Source organism: Micromesistius poutassou (assembly GCF_964030765.1).
Source record: "Micromesistius poutassou genome assembly, chromosome: 3".
Taxonomy (NCBI): Eukaryota; Metazoa; Chordata; class Actinopteri; order Gadiformes; family Gadidae; genus Micromesistius; species Micromesistius poutassou.
Window position 1 is genome coordinate 4,445,791 of NC_140273.1, and position 22,153 is coordinate 4,467,943.

At 48.9% G+C, this 22,153-nt stretch overlaps 4 protein-coding genes across 5 annotated transcripts; 1 reads left to right on the forward strand and 3 right to left on the reverse strand.

Moving 5' to 3' along the window:
* Nucleotides 1-458: 458 nt before the first annotated feature.
* On the forward strand, nucleotides 459-8,213 carry LOC311340154 (uncharacterized protein; the record flags this gene model as incomplete). The annotated part of the gene is given in 9 exon segments (XM_084465029.1): nucleotides 459-535; nucleotides 537-844; nucleotides 1,806-1,909; nucleotides 2,301-2,403; nucleotides 2,558-2,688; nucleotides 2,827-2,917; nucleotides 3,806-3,894; nucleotides 4,156-4,516; nucleotides 5,835-8,213. Coding segments are annotated over 9 exon segments (2,229 nt in total). The 3' UTR covers nucleotides 6,800-8,213.
* A 2,895-nt stretch (nucleotides 8,214-11,108) lies between these two features.
* LOC311340156 (uncharacterized protein) lies at nucleotides 11,109-14,473 on the reverse strand. The gene is made up of 4 exons (XM_084465032.1): nucleotides 14,083-14,473; nucleotides 13,588-13,670; nucleotides 12,457-12,568; nucleotides 11,109-12,197 (listed from the first exon to the last, which is right to left on the reverse strand). The coding sequence occupies exons 1-4, from the start codon at nucleotides 14,366-14,368 to the stop codon at nucleotides 11,278-11,280; spliced, it is 1,401 nt and encodes a 466-aa protein (XP_084321158.1). The 5' UTR covers nucleotides 14,369-14,473; the 3' UTR covers nucleotides 11,109-11,277.
* A 296-nt stretch (nucleotides 14,474-14,769) lies between these two features.
* Nucleotides 14,770-18,402, reverse strand: LOC311340161 (uncharacterized protein). Of its 2 annotated transcripts, none has more exons than XM_084465038.1 (4): nucleotides 17,989-18,402; nucleotides 17,650-17,708; nucleotides 17,430-17,523; nucleotides 14,770-15,767 (listed from the first exon to the last, which is right to left on the reverse strand). In XM_084465038.1, the coding sequence occupies exons 1-4, from the start codon at nucleotides 18,212-18,214 to the stop codon at nucleotides 14,968-14,970; spliced, it is 1,179 nt and encodes a 392-aa protein (XP_084321164.1). In that variant the 5' UTR covers nucleotides 18,215-18,402; the 3' UTR covers nucleotides 14,770-14,967. The 2 variants fall into 2 exon arrangements, with proteins under 2 accessions (XP_084321164.1, XP_084321163.1); XM_084465037.1 differs by having other exon boundaries at nucleotides 17,938-18,402.
* Nucleotides 18,403-18,962: 560 nt separating this feature from the next.
* Nucleotides 18,963-21,021, reverse strand: gstt1b (glutathione S-transferase theta 1b). Its single transcript, XM_084465041.1, has 5 exons — nucleotides 20,834-21,021; nucleotides 20,506-20,593; nucleotides 20,112-20,262; nucleotides 19,764-19,940; nucleotides 18,963-19,439 (listed from the first exon to the last, which is right to left on the reverse strand). The coding sequence occupies exons 1-5, from the start codon at nucleotides 20,943-20,945 to the stop codon at nucleotides 19,242-19,244; spliced, it is 726 nt and encodes a 241-aa protein (XP_084321167.1). The 5' UTR covers nucleotides 20,946-21,021; the 3' UTR covers nucleotides 18,963-19,241.
* Between the last annotated feature and the right edge of the window lie 1,132 nt (nucleotides 21,022-22,153).

The window sequence follows — 22,153 nt, forward strand, 5'->3', positions numbered from 1 at the left end:
AAGAGGAGGGTGCTAGGAAAGAGATAGGGGGGCTAGGACAGAGGCAAGGTTCTAGTAAAGAGGAAGGTGCTAGGAAAGAGATGGGGGGCTAGGACAGAGGAAAGGTGCTAGGAAAGATGAGGGGGGCTATGACAGAGGAGAGGGCTAGGACCAAGGAGAGGTGCTAGGAAAGAGATGGGGGGGGCTAGGACAGATGAAAGGTGCTAGGAAAGAGGAGGGAGGCTAGGACAGAGGAGAGGGGCTATGACATAGGAGTGGGCTAGGATAGAGGAGAGAGGGGCTAGGACCGAGGAAAAAGCCAACACAAATTTTGCAAAGAAAAACCAATACATTCAAATGATCGTGAGATAGTTGAAATGTCTTTCAGTATATTGTTCATCAGTTGTTCTGTGAGCGCCTTTCAGAGCGCATGGCAGAAAGCTCTTCTCATTCTGTCTGTAAGAGTGTTTAAGTTCAGAATGCTGGATCCAACATGCCGCCATGATTCTCCTGCAGAACCCGAGCCTCCAGAGGTTTCACCATTGGCCTCCTCTTGGTCCGAGAAGAACCATGGCTAGCCGCCTAGCCTTCCAGACCCAGCTCGCCTCCATCATGGAGGTGCTGGCTAACGCCGCGGTGGCGGAGATCTGTAAACTGGTGGACGACGACTCCGCAGTGGTGAGCCTGCAGATGTCTCAGTGCCAGAGAGAGAACAAGGCGCTGAAGAGGAAGCTCCACCTGATGGAGCTCAAGATGGCCCGGGGCTTCGCCGAGCGGAGGCTGCGGGACAGCGCCGCCGGCATCGGCCGAAGCAGGGTGCACGTCGGCTCCAACGACCGCTTCAGATCCTCTTCGGCAGCATCAGGTAAAATAGAAACTGAATCACACTCCAGATGTCAAACTGGATCCAAGGTCGCTATCCCTGTCAAAACAAACCATCCCGTTTTGTTAGAGTAAATAGCTTGGATCTGCCTTTTATTTAGTTCTTAGTGTTGTATTTCCCAAACTAGCCCCAAAGTATAGGCCTACGAGTCATCTTATGCATACTTTTGGTCTATTATTCTAGTATAATCTAGTATTAGTCTAGTTCTATTACTCGTCATCTCTAATCAGCCTACTCTTATTTGTGTACATTAAAAATCATGTTTCCCTGAGGCATCATCATAGGACAAACACCTTTGTCTCATAACTAATGGATGGGTCTGCGTCTTTGATGTAGCAGGGCACGGTTAGTACACAACACAGTGATCACACTGACCATGGATTTGTCAGAGCTGTCGAAGCAGGGCAAACTCAGGTGTAGCAGTAGCTCTCAAAATTAGTCTTTGGTAGGAGTTTTCTTGTCCAAGCATCAGCAGGGTCAATGTGTGTATGTGTAGTCTAAATACCCTGCTAAATCTCATGAGAAGACTCAGAACTCGTGTTATGTGACACATGTTTGTCCAATGGTGATTTGTGAAAACAGTTTGGTTGTGTACCGCAAATTCTCTAATACTTCCCGAGCAGTTCCAACCTACATAAACATGGGAATAAAGGCAGTGGTTGAAACGTTATCTGTTATAGGGCTTAAATTAACCTGTGCCGATTCCATTTTCACTAGCCTACATACTGAGTCGGTCAAAAGTAAAGCAATGCCCCGAGTAACATGATCCCAGAATGTCCTGATTCACATTTTCCTGTCTTGTCTAAGGAGAAGATTTGGAAAAAATATTTAGCAAAATTATATAGCAATTTCTCCTATGGGAAAAGCTCCTATTGCCTTTCAAACCGCTGTATACTATGGGCCGTGCAACCTATGACCCACTGTGTGTTGGCTGGCCCTCCAGGTGTGATGTTTGAGGGGCAGATGGACATGGTTCCTTGGCCCGGCGGAGCGGTGCCAGGAGCGGCCAGCAGAGAAACCACGACCTGCGACCTCCAGCAGGACACGGTAAGCAGAGCGGGTGCCGCCCGGTGGCAGCGGCAGGAACAGCTGCTTGATGCCTCTAGCAACACAAAGGTGTTATGCTGAGCCGTTGTATGGACTGTTGTTTGATTGATATGATATGGAATACAAGTAACACCTTTATTGTGTGTGTGTGTGTGTAGTCTGCGGATGTAGTGTTGTACTCTATTGTTTGTACTTGATAATAATGATTATAACAATTAAGATTATCATTAATACAGTGTCTAATATTCTTCATAGTCCAAACCGTGTGTGTGTGTGTGTGTGTGTGTGTGTGTGTGTGTGTGTGTGTGTGTGTGTGTGTGTGTGTGTGTGTGTGTGTGTGTGTGTGTGTGTGTGTGTGTGTGTGTGTGTGTGTGTGTGTGTGTGTGTGTAGTCTGCGGACGTAGAGCTGGTTGAAGCAGAGTTGGTGAAGCAGGAGAAGATGGAGGAGACGGAAGAGGAGGTGCAGGAGGAGGTGCAGCTCATCAGAGCAGATGGTGAGTCGCTCTCTGGGTTCTGCTCCCGTTCTTAAACTAGAGCAGAGCTCTGTGGGTCAGACAGGGTTTCAGTAGCCAATAGAAGCAAAGCCCTGTGTTAGACAGTGTTTCAGTAGCCATTAGAAGCCGTGCTGACTGTTGCGTGGGTCTTCAGGTCAGCTGGAGAGAGGACCTGGTGGAGGCCGGGTCCAGCAGAGCAGCCGCCCTCAGCAGGAGGTCCAGGCAGCCTATCGCCACAATGAGTGTCCGGACCCCGCCCCGTCGGCCAGCACCAGAGGAGTGGAGGTCAGTGGCTCCTTGTTCTGACTTGTCTCTCTGTGTGCGATGTGTAATGTCTGGTGCTTCTCTCTGTGTGCTCTGTGTCACGTCTGGTCTCTGGGTGCATTGTGTAATGTTGGATCTCTCGGTGCCTCTGTGCGGTAGAAGGAGGAGGAGCCTGACATGACGCTGGTGAAGCAGGAGGCGGGGCTAGAGTCTCCAGACCACGCCCACCCCACCCTCATCATACAAGACGGTAAGGAAGAGCTATATCTACGTGAATATACATTAAATCATCTAGTAGATGTATAGAATATATATAAAATGATATACAATATATTTGAATGGAAGAGTGAATATCCATGGTGAAATGAGGACTAACGCCTTCATCCCACCGGGGACGTAAGCGCCGCGGAACGGCTGCGTCCTGTGCCCTGCGTCATTCCCCACCGGGCGTGTAACGGCAGCGCGTGCTGCCTTGCGAGCTAGCCGTATTCATGCGAGATCACGAGATCACGCGATAATCCTGAACGTTTTAACTGTGTGGATAAAGGAAATCCTTTCTCACATTGTCTTTATAAAAAGGATGATTGATTTCGTAAATGATTTTATGTTGCTCCACTTCGATAATAAGTCTCTCATCGTCCATGTTGCCGACCCTCTGAGACCCTTTGATTGATTGACTGCTGACCTGGTGCCACCGGTCATGACATAATGTTGATGTGAAGTTGTATAGGCTACATGAGCGGAGTATTGTGTTTTATTTTGAAAATTGACCGGATGCTCTATGGCTTTTATTATTTCACTTCCTGCCCGGCTCGATCTGCTCTGTGGAAATTGACGCGGTTCAGCAGCGGCTCGCGTCAAAATAGAAGTGCTGCGTAAAGATAGCGCTGCGGCGCGGTGCCGCTCCTGCCGCTCCTGGGACGCTGCTGAGACGCGCCCGGTGGGGATGGTTTCATTGATTAGAGTGGCAGCGATCAGCAGCGGTGACCGCGGCGCAGCCGTTCCGCGGCGCTTACGTCCCCGGTGGAATACGGGCTTAAGACGTGTACCAACACGTTGACATGAGGGTTAAGACCTGTAATAACATGTTGACATGCTCGGGGAGACCTGCCTGCCAACTGCTGATCCTCCTCTACAGTCTGTGTCGGGCTGCCATTGGACAACACCAACAAAGCCACCAGCCCACCGGTCCAGGAGCTCCAGGAATGTTGGCAGGGCTTCTCACAGGTCAGTGTTGACCCTTGAACTTGAATTTGTTTCAAGTATGAAGATCTCCGATCCCTTCTGGCTAACATTGTAATGGGTCCAAATTCAGGAAATTAGATATACAAATAGGAACTAGAGTTTTGATCTGATCATAGTTCTGGATTGCTCCGGATCCACTGATAAGGCTTCCATAAATAATATTGGTCCAAATAATAATAATAATAATAATAATAATAATAATAACAGAGATAATCTGATGAGCCCTGCTCTGTCCTTGTCTAGACCCCTGCAGACCCCCAGGCCCAGCCTTCCGAAGAGCCCTGCACTACTATCTCTGTCCACGCGGGGGACACAGACACCAACACGCAGTCCAAGGACTCCCCCTCCCATCAGCCCCGGCGGCCCGCCAGTGAGGCTGCGGCCTCAGAGTGCTCTGTGTTGGACCTGGAGGCTTTCTTCACCCGCTGGACCCCCGACTCAGGAGCCCCGCCCACTGCTCCTCCCTCCTTCAGCACAGAGGAGCTGCTGGAGGAGGAGGAGGAGGAGGAGGAGGTGGTCCTAGTAGGGGAAGACCACCATCCGCCACGCAGGAGGGGAGGGGCCAGCCAAAGGAGCTCTAGAATACACACCATTCACACACCAGGTAAACGCACCAATCACAACCCTTCCCCAGCTAAACACACCAATCACACCCCTTCCCAAGATAGATGGATCAATCACAGCCCTTCCCCAGGTATACACAGGAAGGAAGAACAGGAAGAGGAAGTACAAGATACATGTTGCTTAGTCTCACCTACTATGCCATTTTATACCGTGGTGATTTTAAAGTCCACCTAATATGGTTGGGACCAACATCCCATCAAATTTGGGGGCGTTACTAGCCTGGTGCTACCAGACCATCGTACTTCATTTCATTTGTACAGAAGGTCTGGAACTGCTGTAATTGGCAAACGTTCACTCACTTGGAGGCGGGTGTCTGTTGAAGTTTAAAACTATTGGATCTGCCCAGTGCCACTCTGGATCTGCCATAACCAATCGCAATAGCGTTTGGTCGTGACGTATGTCATGCGCCGGGACCGGCCGGAAACTACGTTGCGCACATGCGCAGGCTGTGTACACAAACAAAACAAGATGAAGCGTGAAGATGTCTGTCAACGATAGCTGCAGGTTTTGTTCATCTAATTTTAGAGTTCAAGGAACAATTACAAATTCTACATTAATATTCGATAGTAAGGACAGAGATAATGTTTGCAGTCAACTGTCGAGGCTGGGTCTTGTCATTGACAATACGTCGCTACTTCGACGTCATCGTTCTCAGCCACTTCCTCTGTTCGCTGATTGGTCACACAGAAATTTGTTCGGGCAAAATCCCACTAACAAGCCCCAGCCCCAGACTGACTACTGAAGGGAAAATGAAATTTGGGCGGAAGTAGGTGGGCGGGCGGAGCCAGGCTAGGGCGTTACGTTTATCAGTCAAAAAGTTACCTGCCGTTTGGTGATTAGCCAGGCTCTACTGCACCCCCTTTTGGACAATACGTGAAAAAGTTAAAGGTCCCATGACATGCCACCAGGTGTGGTGTGATTAGCCATTACAAGACGTTTTGAAAATCAGTCTGTTATGACATCACAGGTGGGCGTGTCCACCTAGATGTGTGACGGATAGATGAGCAACACACTCACACCTGGTGGCATGTCATGGGACCTTTACGTTCTTCCTCAGCCCATTACCCTTTGGTGGTTACCTGTCTGTTCATAAGGCACATGCATTTTGAGATGGCCACTCCCTCTGCAGCACCCCTTTTAGCCAATCGGTGGGAATGTGAATCACCTGTCAAACAAACACGGGTGAACACATCACCTCCGGAGGAAATTAAGGCGGAAAGTAAGCCAACTGGTTTAAAGACGGATACTCTGTACTTGTTGTTGAAGAGCCAGAGGCGTTGACCATGGTCTGTTCACAGGTACCTCGTTGTCTGCATCACCACAGATACAGGCCCCACCCCCACAGCTCACCTGGAGCAGGGCGGCAGCCATGATGAGAACCACGCAGACTCATTCGCTGCAGCACAGGCGTCACGGCTATAGGGCCACCCATCGTGGTCTCCATGCCCCCCAGAACCTGCTAGCCACCACCGTTAATGCTAACGCCAGCCTAAGCGGTGTTAGCCATCGCACTGGAACATTGATCCGCCGTTTGCCGAATTTCCCCAATTTTCCCCCAGCCGGTCTACCAGCTAGCGGCAGTGAAAGGAAGGGGCTGAGCAGTGATGGTTCAGGGCTAGGTGGTGTTAGCATTGGGCTAGATGGGATCAGCAGGGGGCTTGATAGTGTGAGCATGGAGCTCGGTGGCGTTAGCTTAGGGCTAGGCGGGATTGGCATGGGTGTTGGTGGGGTTAGGGTGGGGCAAGATAGTATTAACATAGGGCCCGGGAGTGTAAGCTCCAGGCTAGGCAGTGTTAACGCAGGGCTGGGCGATAGAAGAGGGGGGCTAGGCAGTGTTAGTGGGGGGCTAGGCAGTGTTAGCGGGGGGCTAGGTGGTGTTAGCATGGGGCTAGGTGGTGATAGCGGGGGGATAGGGGACGTTAGCGGGGGCCTAGACGGTATTAGCTCCAGGCTAGGTGGTGGTAGCCGCAGGAGGAACTACGTGTGCCGGGCCTGTGGGAAGGCCTTCTCCGGGCTGTCCAACCTGGAGGCCCACCAGCGGGTCCACACGGGGGAGAAGCCCTTCAGCTGCTCCACCTGCGGCAAGCGCTTCTCGGAGGCCGGGAACCTGAAGAAGCACCAGCGAGTCCACACCGGGGACAAGCCCTACAGCTGCCAGCGCTGTGGGAAGCGCTTCGCCTGGGTCTGCAGTCTCAGGACCCACCAGCAGACCGGAGCCGGCTGTGGGCTCCAGGGCAGTGGACCGGGGGGTCCGGATCAGTGATCGGGTTCTGTGGACTAGCGGGACTTTCTGGCCTCAGTCCACGAGGCCTCTGATGCACACTTAGTCATTCAGTCACTCCCATCAGTCAGGATGTTTCAACCTCTGGAGAGGTGAACCAACCAGGACCTTTACCACCACGATGACCTCTGAGACCAGAACCAGACACGCACATATAACCTCAGGGACTCCAGAGGCACTGCCACATTAGTCAGACCTCAAACATGATCCATACCTTCAAAGCACTTGTAGAGAGTGTGTCACATACTGTAGGGAGGGTATGGGTGGAGGAAAGTATTCTGTGGGTAGCTGTCCTGGGCATTGAAACTATTTGTCATCATCGTGAGACATTGTTGGAAACTGCTACAGTTTCTCATGTTTTTAGTTTATCAGGCAGGTTTATGGAATATTTACATTTGTCTGTATCATAAGACCTCTCCTGGCATTTTTCAGCTGACCTGAGATACCATTTTAAAAGCTAATTGTTTTTAATCGTCAGGAATTCCTGGCGGAATAAGCTGTCACAATTCACTAGATACATTAGAATATTGGTCAAGGCAATTTACCAGCAGCTACATCGCTGGTTACTTAGGTAAATGTACTAAGGAGTTGGTTAGTCTCCTTTCAGTATGGTCTTGGGATAATGCTCCTCACACAATCTTTTGGGGATTACATGCCCAAAATGTGTGCAGAATACATTTGATTTACATTTTCACAGTTTTGCCTAAGAACCACAACCCCTTCCTATTGAGTCCTCCCAGTATTGCAGAGTATCCCATGATATTTTCTGATGTACAAACCCTTTACAATACCAATACAATTTTCTAAATACATGTATTCAGGGATACCAAAGCAAACTATTTTTTAAGATGTCTTCGAAATAAGTGCAGTGTAGGAGGGTGTTTTAAATAGTTATTTGTTAAAATAAAAAGTATTGACAAATAAGGATCTAGATTTCCTTGGTATTTTTGGTTGAAGTTGTATAGGTCAGTGATCGCTTCACGTGAATACTCGATGTCATAACCTGTGCCACATTATTTAGGGAGGCAAGTAACAAGTTATTATCAAAACGACGCTACGTGTGGAGTGCGTACCGAACACCATCTCCTGGTACTCAAATGAGTAACTCACTAAAAAAGTTATGTGCACCCCTGATAATAACCGACTGTTTAATGAGCGAGAAACAAGTTTGCTATCTTTGGCAAAATGGCTCCACGTTCCACGACCACCAATCGCTATCAAGATATACCACAGCGCGCGTTTTTTTCCCCATCGTTCCAGTCCTGGAGTGGACTGCTCAGTCGTAACTGACCAGTTTATGGGTTAATAAATGTGCCATCTTTACTATAAGAAAATGTTGTCTTTTCCCTGTATTTTCTTCTGGGAGTACACCAGAATGCTTAATTTACATGTTAAAATAGCAAAATGTGGCTGGGGGGGATGCCCCCAGACCCCCCTACAACGGTTTAGTTTGTCACCTTTTTCAACCCTTATGAGTTTGCAGGTATGTATAATGGAGAGGCCCAGACTGGCCTGTTTTTCCTGGATGAATAGCACTAGATCGTTAAGTTCTCAACCCCCCCCCCCCCCCCCCCCCCCCCCCCCCCCCCTCCAATTCAATATGGACCCCCCCCTATAAAAGCCTTGGCCACCCCTTGAAAAGAAGTCCGGCTCCGCCACTACTCTTCAGCCTGTCGTAGACGCGCAGTCCTCCCGGAGCTAAGCACCGCGTCTCTGCGACTAGACCCAGCCTCAAGACACCAGAATAAGATGACTGCAGTGTATTTTGAGAACATTTTGATGCTTTTCACAGCTAAATATACAAAGTAACTGGGGCTCGAGCGGCCCTATTCCATGTTTGCAGTCAGTTCATTTAGTTTGTGTACATTTGTGGTTGGAAAACTCTATTCTGCCCCTGGTGTATGCAAGAATTCTAGATCACCGTTTATCGTATTTGAATGGAATTGTATCGTCACGAAAAGAGCATCGACCTTTCGTTTTAATTACAATGAGAAGATACGCCCTTAAAATGATCAACTGTGAGGTTTGAAACGTCAGCGAGAAAGAAAAACTTGTTTTAGTCTGATACCAACACAACGTTTTCATATACTTCAAAGTAACGACCCTCAGACTGGTGAATGGTATTTGAATTCCTACGCATGTGATATCGGTCGATGTCATGTAAAACTAGGGTTTGGCCAAATAATCGCCCAGCCCTACATTCAAATAAAGTGTGGGGCACTTCTGAAGTTCTGCACGCCCTCGGAAGGAGAAGTTTAATCCAGGCTTGATAGTTGTAGTCTGTCTGCCTTTGAACACTTAAAGGTGATATATTATACCAGTGATATATATCACACTCACCAGGTGTGAGTGTGATTGAAAATCTGCCTCTTCTGAGGTGTACACCTAGATGTGTGCTGGATAGATGAGCAACGTTTGCTACTGTCCACTGGGTAGGCTGGTAGACTGATCTTTCCAGCACACGTCTATGTGGACACGCCCACTTGTGATGTTAGAAGACGCATATTTTCAAAAAAGGCTTGTAACGGCTAATCATATTCACACCTGGTGGTATAATATGGGACCTTTAAAGTAATCCAGAGCCTGCAGGACACGAGACCAATGGCCAGACTCTTGTGTCCCAGCCTCTCAGGTCTTACCAGGCCGCAGCACACAGGAGCTCCTGTAGTCATGAGGACTTCAACCGGTTTATTGATAACCATATACTTTGAAACACTGAAAACATGTCTTAAAGAACACTTGAAGGCAAGCTGCTGCTGTGAATGCTCCAGCTAGGTGCCACCAAACTCACACAGCTACTTGTTCAGTTCTACTTTACATTGTTAATGTAGTGGACAGAGACCGACAGAATCGTACCTCTCGGATATTTAGGGGTCTTACAAAAATCACAAGACCTGTCGTGAAGGCATCGCAACCAATGGAATAGTCCGGTACTCCTGGACAACACTCTCATTGGCCTATCAGAAAGAGACCTCAACACTGGTTTGCCCATCAGTAAGAGACCTCTACTGGTTGGCCTATCAGTAAGAGGCCTCAATACTGGTTGGCCTATCAGAAAGAGCCCTCAATACTGGTTGGCCTATCAGTAAGAGGCCTCAACACTGGTTGGCCTATCAGAAAGCGAGTGGCTCAGCAGCCCCGGCTGTCTATTTGCTACAGTCTGAATGCGATCTGTATTTACATGTAGGTGGTTTTCTATCATCATTGTTTATTTATGAAATATATCTAGTATCTGTTAAAGTGAGTGTGTGAGAACTCCATTTGTAGGAGAATGATGCTGGTACTTTACCAGCCTTTGGTCATGACTTTAAACTGAACGAATGCAGACTCTGTTTACTGAACGAAACTGAACGATACCCACATCTCAAAGATGGTGCCATGAAATAAACACATCAACTTATGAACACATGCTCTGCTAAAGCTCTAAAGGCTCTTCTCAGCTCTGAAGGTGGAGCCGAGAAGGTTTGAGGTCATTGTGCTCCAGAAGGGTCACAGTTTCTGAGTGCATCTCAGGAATAAGACCAGAGGGGACGAAAGTCAAACGGCGGACCGGACGTTGAAGTGTGTCTCCAGGCCTGACCCAACAGGTGGGGTCCGGTTGGGGTTGAGGTCCGACTTTAACTACTGCTCGACAAAGCAAGCGGCAACAAGGGTCTGGAAGAGAGAGCTACGATCTCTTATTCTGTAGACGACAAGACTCAATCTGGAGCGTGATCAACAATAAATAACTCCAACGTTTCATGGACGCATCATCCTGCCTAGTATCACCATCTGCTACCGACAATGGGAGAAAATAGAACTGGGTGTTTGATTCGATACCATTGAATAAGAAAGTGCTTTGCTACACGGATGATACTGTCCTATATTGGAGAGGTTCTTACTCAGCTGAAACCGTTTGGTCACACAGGTGATTCTACAGCTCATCCAGCCGTGCGGTCTCTCGAAGCAGAAATGTACATTTGAGTGATTGTTATGCCGTCTGTGTTGGTGTTCATGACTTTGCAGCCATGATATGGTTTGCAGTACTGCTATTGGGGCCAGTATTCATATTGATAAATCCTATACAGTCTGGTTTATCTTGGAGGTGTGTTGCATCCCAGAGGCAAGACAGTGGTTTCCGATCCAATCTGTGGCCATAACTGCCAGTAACCCCGCCCATTATGGATCCACTATCTGATCCACTGGCTGGAAGATGTGTGGTCTCCATTGTGATTAAGTTAATCTCAGGATGTCATGTTGTCCCCCCCCAGACCCACCCCCCCAGACCCCATGTTTAGGTCCACAAGACTCTGCTAGACGCTACTTCCAGAAGGAGCTCCTCTTAGATTGCTGCGAGAAATCACATGCATGTTTCAGAAGGTTTGCGACAGAACACCTGGGTCTCTCCCTCAGAGGATCCAGTTGGGCCATCCTTCACAAGTGTCTAAGAAAACAGACTAGCCACGCCCCCTGCTAGCCCCCTAGAGGCCACACTGGGACTGTTGCCGGTGGCGACGGACGCTACACATCTGGCTGAAGGACTGTCCGCAGCGTGCACAGCTGTAGGGCTTCTCCTGCGTGTGCACGGTGCGGTGCCTCTTCAGGTGGCTGGAGGAGATGAAGCTCTTCCCGCACAGCGAGCAGCTGTAGCGGCGCTCCCCCGAGTGGATGAGCAGGTGGACCCGCAGGTTGTTGGGCTGAGCGAAGCCCTTCCCGCAGTGGGGGCAGCTGAACGGTCGCTCCCCCGCGTGCACGCGCCGGTGCAGCTCCAGCGCCGGGGAGCTCGGGAACACCCGGCCGCACACCCCGCACACCATTGGTTCTTTGGCCACACCTCCCAAGGAACCACCGATGGCCGAGGGAGGGGTGACGGGAGGGGCTGTGGCTCCGGCAGCGGCTAGGTCGAAGGAGGCGGCGAAGGCGGCCATGTCGTGCGCCGCGGCGCTTGGGAAGACCATGGTGGGGGGGCCGTCGAGACAGTCCGCGCCCCCGACCTGGCCCGCGAAGGCTGCTGCTGGGTGGCTGGTCTCGGGGTTCCCCAGGCCCAGCTGAGCCACTGCGAACGCAGCTCCCAGGTGGCTGACCCTCTCCTGCATCCAGGCCAGGTCCAGGCCCAGGCTGAGGCGCTCGGGGCTGGGCGGGGCTGCCACGCCCGGACCCGTGAGCTGGTCGGACTCCGCCTCCAATCCGGCCGCCACCTCCGGCTTCATGACCACTTCGGAGGCTCCGCCCCCATCCAGGACACCCTCTCCGGCCCCCGCCACAGCGCTGGCGGTGCCCCTGGGGGGCTTCCGCCGGGTCCTGCAGGTCAGGTCCATGGTGTCGCCGGCAGGGCCGTCCAGGCCAGTGGAACAACCGGCCGAGGTCTCCAGAGGGCCGGGGTCCTCGGCCGTCTGCAGCACTACAAGGCCAGGAAGAAGAGATACACAACACAAGCCTCATCATCACAGACTCATCATCACGGAATGGCGGCTCTTGTTTTTATTGTCCTCCTAATCTTCTTGTCTAACTTTGTGCTTGTGTTTGACTTATGGCTGCTTTCTTGACCTGGTCGTCTTCAGAAATGATATTTTGAATCTCATGGAGACATAAAAGGCCTAATAAATAGGGTTTTTTTGACAGCGTCACAGAGACTCTGGTGCGAAGACGGGAGCACCCACCTGTGGAGAGACCGCGCTCTGAGTGGATGTTCAACTCCACCTTGAGGTCCAGGTTACAGTCTGACTTCTCAGCGGCTTCCTCCTTCACCAGGGGCTCCACCGCCCCCTCCTCCTGTGGAATAAAGCCAGAAACAGCCTCAATAACAGCCTCCACAACAGCCTCTACAAAAGCCTCCACAACAGGTGTGTGTGGGGTCTAGAATACAGAATATAATCACTAAATCACCATATCTATTACTCTTCACCATAAAATACTTCCTGGTCATGCACACAATATTATATAACGAACCACACCAGTATACCAGTCACTCGAACCTCGTAGCAACCAATAAGGAAATGATAACAATAAAGTCCAACCTCCCTCGTTCTCAGGCGCTGTGATCTCATGGGGAACCAAAGACTCTCTTCTATAGTGAATAAAGTACATAATATAAAGTACAATCCGTCTACAACAGCCTCTATAACAGGTTAAACATTAGCCTCTACAACAGGATCTACTTGAGCCTCTACAACAGCCTCAACAACATCTTCTATAAAAGCATCCACAACAGTTTAAATGACAGCCTTAACAACAGCCTCAACAACAGCCTGAACAACAGCCTGAACACTTGTGAACAGTGGGTTCATTAACGTGGTGACACAAGTATGCAAGATTCCGGAGGTGGCTGTGCCACTCCAATGCAATAGCATAACCCCCCATGGTGAACCAGTGACGTCAGATGTTAGGAGGCTGAGCATGACCAAATCGATCACAGATAGATAACAATCAAACATCACTACAACCACAGCCTTCACAACAGCCTCAACAATAACTCAACAGTTTTATAACATACTTTCTTCGACCCATCCTAACTTGGTAGGAGCAACCTGGTAGTCAATGTGTAACCAACTCCAGTTGTATTGTCCTTGCCTTTCTTATGTGCAGTGCGGGAGGGTAATCTTGCATGGATGGACATGCAAACTCCACACGTGAGTGGAAAGACCTGGAGCTCTGAAGCTCCTTCTGGGGCCGAGGTGGACCCTGGCCCTCCTGCTGGGAGGCTGCCGGGCTGCACCCATATCCAGCCACAGGGTCAACAATAGTTTAGAGTGAAATATGAAATATTTCCCATCATAAACAACTGCATTTACCTGTGACAGGTCGTGAGGTGTGTCTTCAATGGCCATGTGACCTGGGACCAGGGGCACATCACAGGTCATGTGATCTTCTGGTTCTGAAACAGGCAATTATTGACCATTTACAAAAACGGAGTATCTAGCATTCTATCTATAGTATCACAGTATGAGTCCTATTTGTATTCATCAGTATTATATATTCTAATAATCGATTATGTCTGTTGACCAGAACATGTTTGAATGATTCCATTAGAGACGTTCCAAATGGAAATGGACGTAACTTAATGCCATTTAATTTCAAAACACTTGAATGCAGAAATTAAGTTCGTAATTTTTCGTGTCATCACAGATAAATGAGAGAACTCGAACTGTGTTACACACTATTCACAGTGCGGTGATGGTCGTCACGTCAGAACATGGATGCTGAGATTCATATCGATCAGCATGTTGTGAAAACCATCGCAATCTCTCCATATAGTTTGTGTCATACGGCTATTGACTCATCCTTACCTTCGGGTGGCCTAAACTGGACGTTGTGCAGATCATCAGCTCGCTGAATCCGTCTCCTCATCTTCCGCTCGTAGGTCCGCATCTTCACGTCCATGTCCCGTAGTTTCCGTCGCAGCGCGTCGTTTTCCTTCTCGCTCTTCTCTCGCTCCCGGTCCATCTGGGAGCGCAGGGCGGCGTATCCGTCGTCCACCAGTTTGCAGATCTCCACCACGGCAGAGTTGGCCAGCATCTCTATGATGGAAGCGATCTGCGCTTGAAAGCCAACACAGTCCGCCATCATCGCCATCTCCTCCTGACCCGCAGACCAGCCGCACGCAAATGAGCAAGAATTAAAAGGACGACGCCGAACACAACCGTTGTGGTTCACCACTTTGGGCTCCTTGCATGCAGGGACTTCCGTGTTACATAACAAGAGAAATATACATCATGTTTCCAATTGTTAAGATGTTGTGGCTCGTCTGGGTGCCCTGTCGCTCGGCGATGACGTCAGTTTGTTGTCCTGCATTTTGATTTACTGACGTCATTAGGATATGCGCGTGTCCTTTGGAAATCACAGGAAATATATGAAATACTTTTTTTGTAATAAATAATCAAATTAAAATACCCGACTCGACAATGTTTTATTAAAAAGTTTTATTTGAAAACACTTTTTTTGTATAACCCTTGATAACAGTATATTTTGAAATATATAAGTTATAAAAAAACCAGCACACATATAAATTATTATTTTTTTTTTTACAAACTGCCCATTGTAGGCAAGTTGAAAACAGTAGATTTTGAAATATATAAGTTCTAAAAAAAAAACAGCACAATAATATATAAATTATTATAATATTATATTTTTACAAACCGCCAATTGTCGGCAAGTTAAAAACGTCCTTGATGCTAGAGCGCTGCGGCACCATGCGGGTCCTTCCTGACGTGCAGGGCCTGGTGCCGCACCATGTTCCCCAGGAGGGAGAAGCGCTTCCCGCACTGCGAGCAGCCGTAGGGCCGCTCGCCCGTGTGCACGGCCTGGTGCACCTTCAGGCTGCACGCCTGCGAGAAGCGCTTCCCGCACACGCTGCAGCCAAAGGGCCGCTCCCCCGTGTGAACGCTCATGTGGCGCTTGATGTGGCTGGACTGGGAGAAGTGTTTCCCGCACACGCCGCAGCGGAACGGCTGCTCCGCGGCCGGAGGGTGGAGCCGCTGGGCCTGCAGCTGCTGCAGGTGGAGGAAGGGTTGGCGGAGATGCCCTGGGTGGGGGCGCGGGGAGGCCGCCGGCCCGCCAGAGAACTGACCCCTAGCGCACGGAGGGGGGTCCCGATGGCCCCGCCCGTCCGACGCGGCGGTCAGGGGTTCCCTCGCCATAGTGACGGAGGAGGCGGTCCGGAAAGAGAAGGAGGAGGCCAGACGCTCCTCCGCTCCGCCCTCCCAGAGTCCGGGAGCGCTCAGCGCCTGCGCCACGTCAGGTGAGGAAAACAAGTCATGGAACGAGTCCAGGGAAGGGCCCTCCTCCTCCGTGGGCGTCTCCACGCCAGCAGCGTCCTCATCAACGCACGGCGAGGACGACGCCCACTCAGACCGTGACGCATGGGAGCTTCCTGGGTCAGAGGTCAGAAACTCCACCCCCGGCTGGGCGTGGCACCCTCCATCGCGGCCAGCCCCAGCACTCTTAGGGGCGAACGAGGGACACTCAACCAGCACTAAAGACAGAGACAGAGAGGGAGGGATACAGAGAGAGAGACAGAGAGACAGTGAGAGAGAGACAGAGAGGGGGACAGCGGGAGAGTGGGAAAGAGGGAAAGTTAAAGGGGTCCTATCATACATCTTTTACTATCATTAATAATTATTCAAAATAGGGCTGTCACAAAAATTATCCAGAAACATTAACGAGTTAATTTATTTTAGATTTAGATTTTGCGTGCAAACCTGCGCTTGTCTGCTTGCTAACTGTCATCCAATATTTGCAAGGTCAATTATAAATGTGAACTCGTACAATGTGAAATGTGAATGTACATCGGTGCAACCTATGCAAAATGTGTCATTGCACCAACTGTACAATAGAGAGGGATTTATCAAGCAACTTCACTAGTGATCTAGTCTGGGTCCAGGTCTGGTTAGAGATACTGATCTAGACTAGTCTGGTACTGGTCTGGTTTAAAGGTCCCATGGCATGAAAATTTCACTTTATGAGGTTTTCTAACATTAAGTTGAGTTCCCCTAGCCTCCCCATGGTCCCCCATTAGGTGTAAACCGAGAAGTAGCTATCTTACTCCGTCTTTGAAAAAAGGATAGCTGAAATGCTTCGATTTGGCTTCTGGTCAAGTATGACGTCATACGGGACCAGGTTACCTCCCCTTCCTCTGCTTGAGCTAGGACCGTGCGAGCGCCACATGTGTGTATGTGAATACACACACTGTAACGCAAGTGTTATTTGTTGGTGTTATGGCGCATAACACGCAACACAATAACGCAAGCTTGCATAAAGCTCCCATTTAGTGAAAAGACTAGACTGCGTCGGGTTGGTTGAGAAGGAATTGGGAACTGCGACATGGAGAAGAAAAGGATTGTTGCCCAGGATTGTCCGTCAGAGCCGGCCAGCGGGGCTTCGACGGACCGCTGCCACGGCAGCGGGGCTGGGCGGGCGGCCCCGGGAGCGGCCAGTGTTCAGTGGTCAGCCCCGGGGGCGGCCAGCGTTCAGCAGGCAGCCCCGGGGGCGGCCAGCGTTCTGCAGGCAGCGGGGCTCCGACGGACAATCCTGGGCAACAATCCTTTTCTCCTCCATGTCGCGGTTCCCAATTCCTTCTCAACCAACCCGACACAGACAACCCCGGGCAACAATCGCGGGTAACAATCCCCTTCTCCTCCATTTTGCGGTTCAGTCTGTACTTAATATTGACGTGGAAGTGGAAGAACCAGAGGCGTCTGAGAACCCGACGCAGTCGTTTGAGATTGATAATATCATCCGGAGGCGCAAACAGCTTTTGACAATGATAATATATATTATATTATATAGATATCTAAATATAATATGATATTATTTAGATATAGAGCTCCAGGACTCCCGCCGGAGCACCCGGAGTGTTCAGTGTTCCACACTAGCGCATGGTAACGTGGCCGCAAGCTGCTCAGGGCCACACCCCCACCCTCCACCTTGACCCGCCTCTAAAAACGGCACGTTTGTGGAACGCTCATTGTGGGACTGGCTCGTAGTGGCTGTAACTCTGCACCAAGGCTGAATTTCTTGAACGTCTTCAAGTACTGTATTAGGGGCCCACTAATACCTATATTAAAGCATCCATAAAATAGCATGCCATGGGACCTTTAAGGTACTGGTCTAGTCTCGGTCTAGGTCTGGTACGTACTGCCACTAGCAGGGAGCTCCCGATGGCGTTCTCCCATGATGCACCCTGTCAACTCTTCTTCCAGCTGCTCTGCCTTGATAACCACCACAGGCTTCTGAGAAAGAGAAAGAGAGAGAGAGAGAGAGAGACACCAGAATGACATCTATATAGAGCAGCAGATATAGATATACTGTACCTGATATAACAGCTCTATAGAGCAGCAGATATAGATATACTGTACCTCCTCCAGAAGGTCAGTTTCTCCATCCTGACCTCCAAGGAGAGGCTCAGCAATTTGACCTAGAGATGAAACAGACTCATGACTGGTATAAATATAGATTTCATATTTAACAATGCTTATGTTTAGTTTTTGCTTAGTTTCTGCTTTAACAGAAACATCACTAACTCATCCATCGCCCAACACAAACATGTCATGAACCTTTGACACTGTAACTCATCCATCGCCCAACAGAAACATGTCATGAACCTTACTAACTCATCCATCGCCCAACAGAAACATGTCATGAACCTTTAACACTGTAACTCATCCATCGCGGAGGTGAGAGAACAGCAACACCACCTTTCTCTGAGCAGCTCCCCAGCGGCGGGACGGGGGCTCCAACTTCCATCAGCCGCAGTTTGCTCTTCAGTTCCAGGTTCTCTCTCTGGGTCCGGGACACCTCCAGCCTCAGGTGGGTATACCCATCGTCCACCAGCTTGCAGATCTCCAGAACAGCCGTATTAGCCAAGACCTCCACAATGGAAACCAACTGAGTGTGAAAATTCCCGTAGTTATCCATCGCCATGTTTTACTTTTCAATAATCCCGGCTATGCTGCGATGCCAATAATGCTAATTGATCATCAAAAGGACGCCAACGACGGTCACCCGTCCATAAAGTCACGTCACACCATATATATGAATTGTAATATGCCAATAAATAATCTAGGTTTGTTTACTTCCGGGTGTACCATAAATACGAGCCCATCGTTACCGTAAATTCAGGAGTAGCGGTTACCACAGGGAGAGAATTCTTTATTTCATACTAATGTGAGGAATGAGACGAGGGGTGGTTTGTATTCTGTATACACAGAATACAAACTGCTGTCGTGCTGTATACATTTTATAAAATGTATAGATGATTGTAAGGATTAAGTCCATCCTGTCTCTTTTTCCTCTGTCCATTGTCATCCCAAACGGTTTTGGCACATTTCTGATAACTCAAATATTGGAATTTCCAAATGTTAAATAAATGTATCTCATATTCTTTCCAAGGACTGCTTCAAAATGAGCAATACTTCCTCAGGCCTCGTGACTTTAGGGGACAGGGCGGCCAACTCGGCCAACGGGCGTCATTTTCTTTTGTGTGTTGTGTTTATTCTTTGGTGCAATGGGATCTTATTGCCGCCACGTGACACCTCTGTAAAGGAGATAACTCTAGATAAGAAAAACGTGGCCTCTCCGACTTGCTGCCTTCTACCCTCAAGGTCTACTCAAACAGGACTACAGAATTAGTTTCTGTCCTGGCTTGAAAAAAATGACAAATGCTTTAAGATGACAGTACAGTTTTGTGTTTATTGTTTCCAGTATGTAGCCTAGGTTTCCAAATAGTTTTAAGGACGTACGTTCCCATACAAAAGCTTGTACAAAAGCTAATGGGATGAGTACCATAAATGGATCTTGTCAGGAACAAGGGAATGCTGGGTAACATCCTCAGCGTGCAACATGTGACCACAGTATCATCACCACCCACCTGCTACAGCTGAAACGGACACACATAAACTTCAAATGGCCTGAAACCACATTACTGGGGTACCACCAACATATCCTGAGGTTATAAAAAAAGCTTCTGGATCTTCGGCTTGAAGACTTGCATCTTGCTGGTGTCCATGTTTTTCACCATCTCCTGCGACGCCAGGATGTCCCGATGGGCCTCGTCAAACAGTTCTGTTCCCACGGCGACCCGAACCCTCTCCCGCCAGGCGGCCAGTCTGGGACGGGACTCGAACACGTCCAGACCGGAACCTACCGGCTGACATGGACACAGAGAGGGAATACAATCAGGAGAGTTCCCCAAAACCCCCGAACCCGGCTGTGTTCAGAGGAAGGAGCCTAGAGAAGGAGCCTAGAGAAGGAACACTGGAGGGACCCCTTCTTCCATTGGATGGAGGGAGAATGGATCAACCATATTCTCAGTCCACTAGGTAGTAAGATTCCCCAACAACTCTTTTTTATGCAATTATGTCAAGGAAAACTAGGATTTGTACAATAGGTCCCCTTTACTGTGGTCCATTTGTGGTTGAAGGTTATGGGTTTGAATCCCTTTGACAGAGGCAGCGACAGCGTGGTAGCTCACCTGCATGATCTCCACGATGGCGACTAGGTCGGCCAGCGAGACCTGCTCTCCAGCGATGAAGGGCTGGTCCTGGAGGAATTTATCCTCCACCAGCTTCAGCGACCCGTTCAGGTCCTCTAGCGCGGCGTCCATTTTGTCCTGAGGGACCTCCACCCCCATGATCTTAGGAATCAGGAGCTTCAGCAGAAGGGAAGAGATTCACTGAGGCAGGCAGAACCCCACAGTGCTTCCAGCAGCATTTCTGAAGCTATGGGTCGCTCCTCTAAATGGCTCACAGACCAGCGGTCTGATGGCTGTTCTGTGGGTGTGGCCCACTCTCCCCCAGCCACCAGGGCATGGCCCACTCACCCGAAGCCAGAAGATCTTGGAGCCGTGCATGCGGATGGCCGCGTGCTGCCAGGATAGGTACTCATTGACCCGAGCCCTCTGCCACAGGTCAGAGGGGTACCAGTGATCCGGGGTCTGGAACTTCTCAGCCAGATACTGCATGATGGCCACGCTGAGACACACACACACACACACACACACACACACACACACACACACACACACACACACACACACACACACACACACACACACACACACACACACACTTTCTATCACTATCAATGTGTTAGCCTACAATGTGTACAATGTTTCCCCATTATTAATTGAAATAGTCCCTTTATGTCTTTAAATAACCCCTAACGGTTGCCCTATTTTAAACTACAGAAGGCAGCCCACACATACAAAAACATACCTCTCTGACAGACAGAAGTCCCCGTCGCGGATGGCTGGTGCTTTTCTCACCATGTTAATCTTACCAAAGTCCTCTCCATACTGCTGCCCTGAACCCAAAACACACAACACTTCAGTAGGCATGTCACGATCACTGCCTTTCCGTGTGTTAGGAACTTTCACTACACCGACTACTGAATCTATCCAGCGAATAACTTGTTTTACTATGAGGTTATTAGCCTAAAAGTATTTTATCACACGTTTTTGGATATAGGCCTGAATTACTTCACGCAAACTTAAAAAAAGAAAAGAAAAAAAAAAGTCTTACTTGGACAACGAATTGTGCCTACCTTCGAGCAGAGAAAGCTTTTTGAATTCGAAGGGAATGTTATTCTTTTTGGCGAAGATGTACACGGAGCGACAGGGCTGGGAGAAAAGATCAAGATAGATTTCTAAACCCATCTTGTTCGGAGTTGTTGGAGTCTTGTCCGAAGACACGATCTCAGCCCTCTTTTACCAAACCGCCCACCGCAGAACCGCCCCGCATTGCAAACCAATCTCTGTGTGTCCAACCTCTACTTAAACTGTTTACACAGGTTTACCACCAGTAGCGTCATTTTTACTAATCGACGCCTTTCTTCTATAATAATTAACCCTAGTCATTATAAACCGAATCCGTATAATGCTGAATCACGCACACACAAGAGTAGAACACTCGCAGACAGTCTATTTTGAGTTTTTCAGTCTGTCTTCAACCTTTCACTTACTCCGTTGATTTATCCTACCCGTGTTAGATGCCTGGACAGCAATTTGGATTATGTTTGTACATGGCACTGGCAGAACAGAAAGGTTGAATAACTGAATTAATAGGCACGGTTGAGTCTTGCTCATCTCGTGCACTGATTTGCTAAACAGCCAACCAGAGTGATTCCTCTCAACGAGGTCTCCGTCCCAGATTCAACCTGCTGAATCGGCCGAAAAAACACAGCCAACTTGCGGGACACACTACAGAAACTAGGGCCACAGACGCTCTCTGTCGGCCTGGTGTGTCAGGGCCACAGTTACTTTAGAACCAGGAATGTGCGAGTTTGATTTTATCCGCCTCGAATTGATTGTGGTGTAACTATGTAATGTAACTTTATTTGAACAGGGACAATGTACAAAAGAAACATTAAACATTAACATCTCTCCTTGCTCTAAACATTAACCTGTTGAGAGCAAGGAGAGATGCATTGCACCAGGTTTTAGAAAATTGCTATTTTCCACCTGTAGTCCCTAGAAGAATAAATAGCCTACTACAAAACTAAAGACACAATATCTACACATGGAATTAAACATTACAAGGATAACAAGATACAATGATATAAATACATAGGATAAAAAAGTTTACGAAAAGCACTACATTGCATATTTTATAAAAGATATACCCCTACCCCACTAGCACTTAAATTCTAATTCTAATTCTATAAATTGTATAAGTATGTGCAGGTCTGCTGCGAGAGCAGCCAAAGCTTTGTCAGACGGGAGAAGGCTGGAAAATCATTATTGGCTTGTGAAACATTCTACATCCGGTCGGTTATAGAGTTTCCCATCCTTTAGTGGCTGTATAGTAATGTGGGCCTGTAAAACGCTCTTCATCTGGTCGGTTCTTTAGAGCTGTGGTTCTTAAA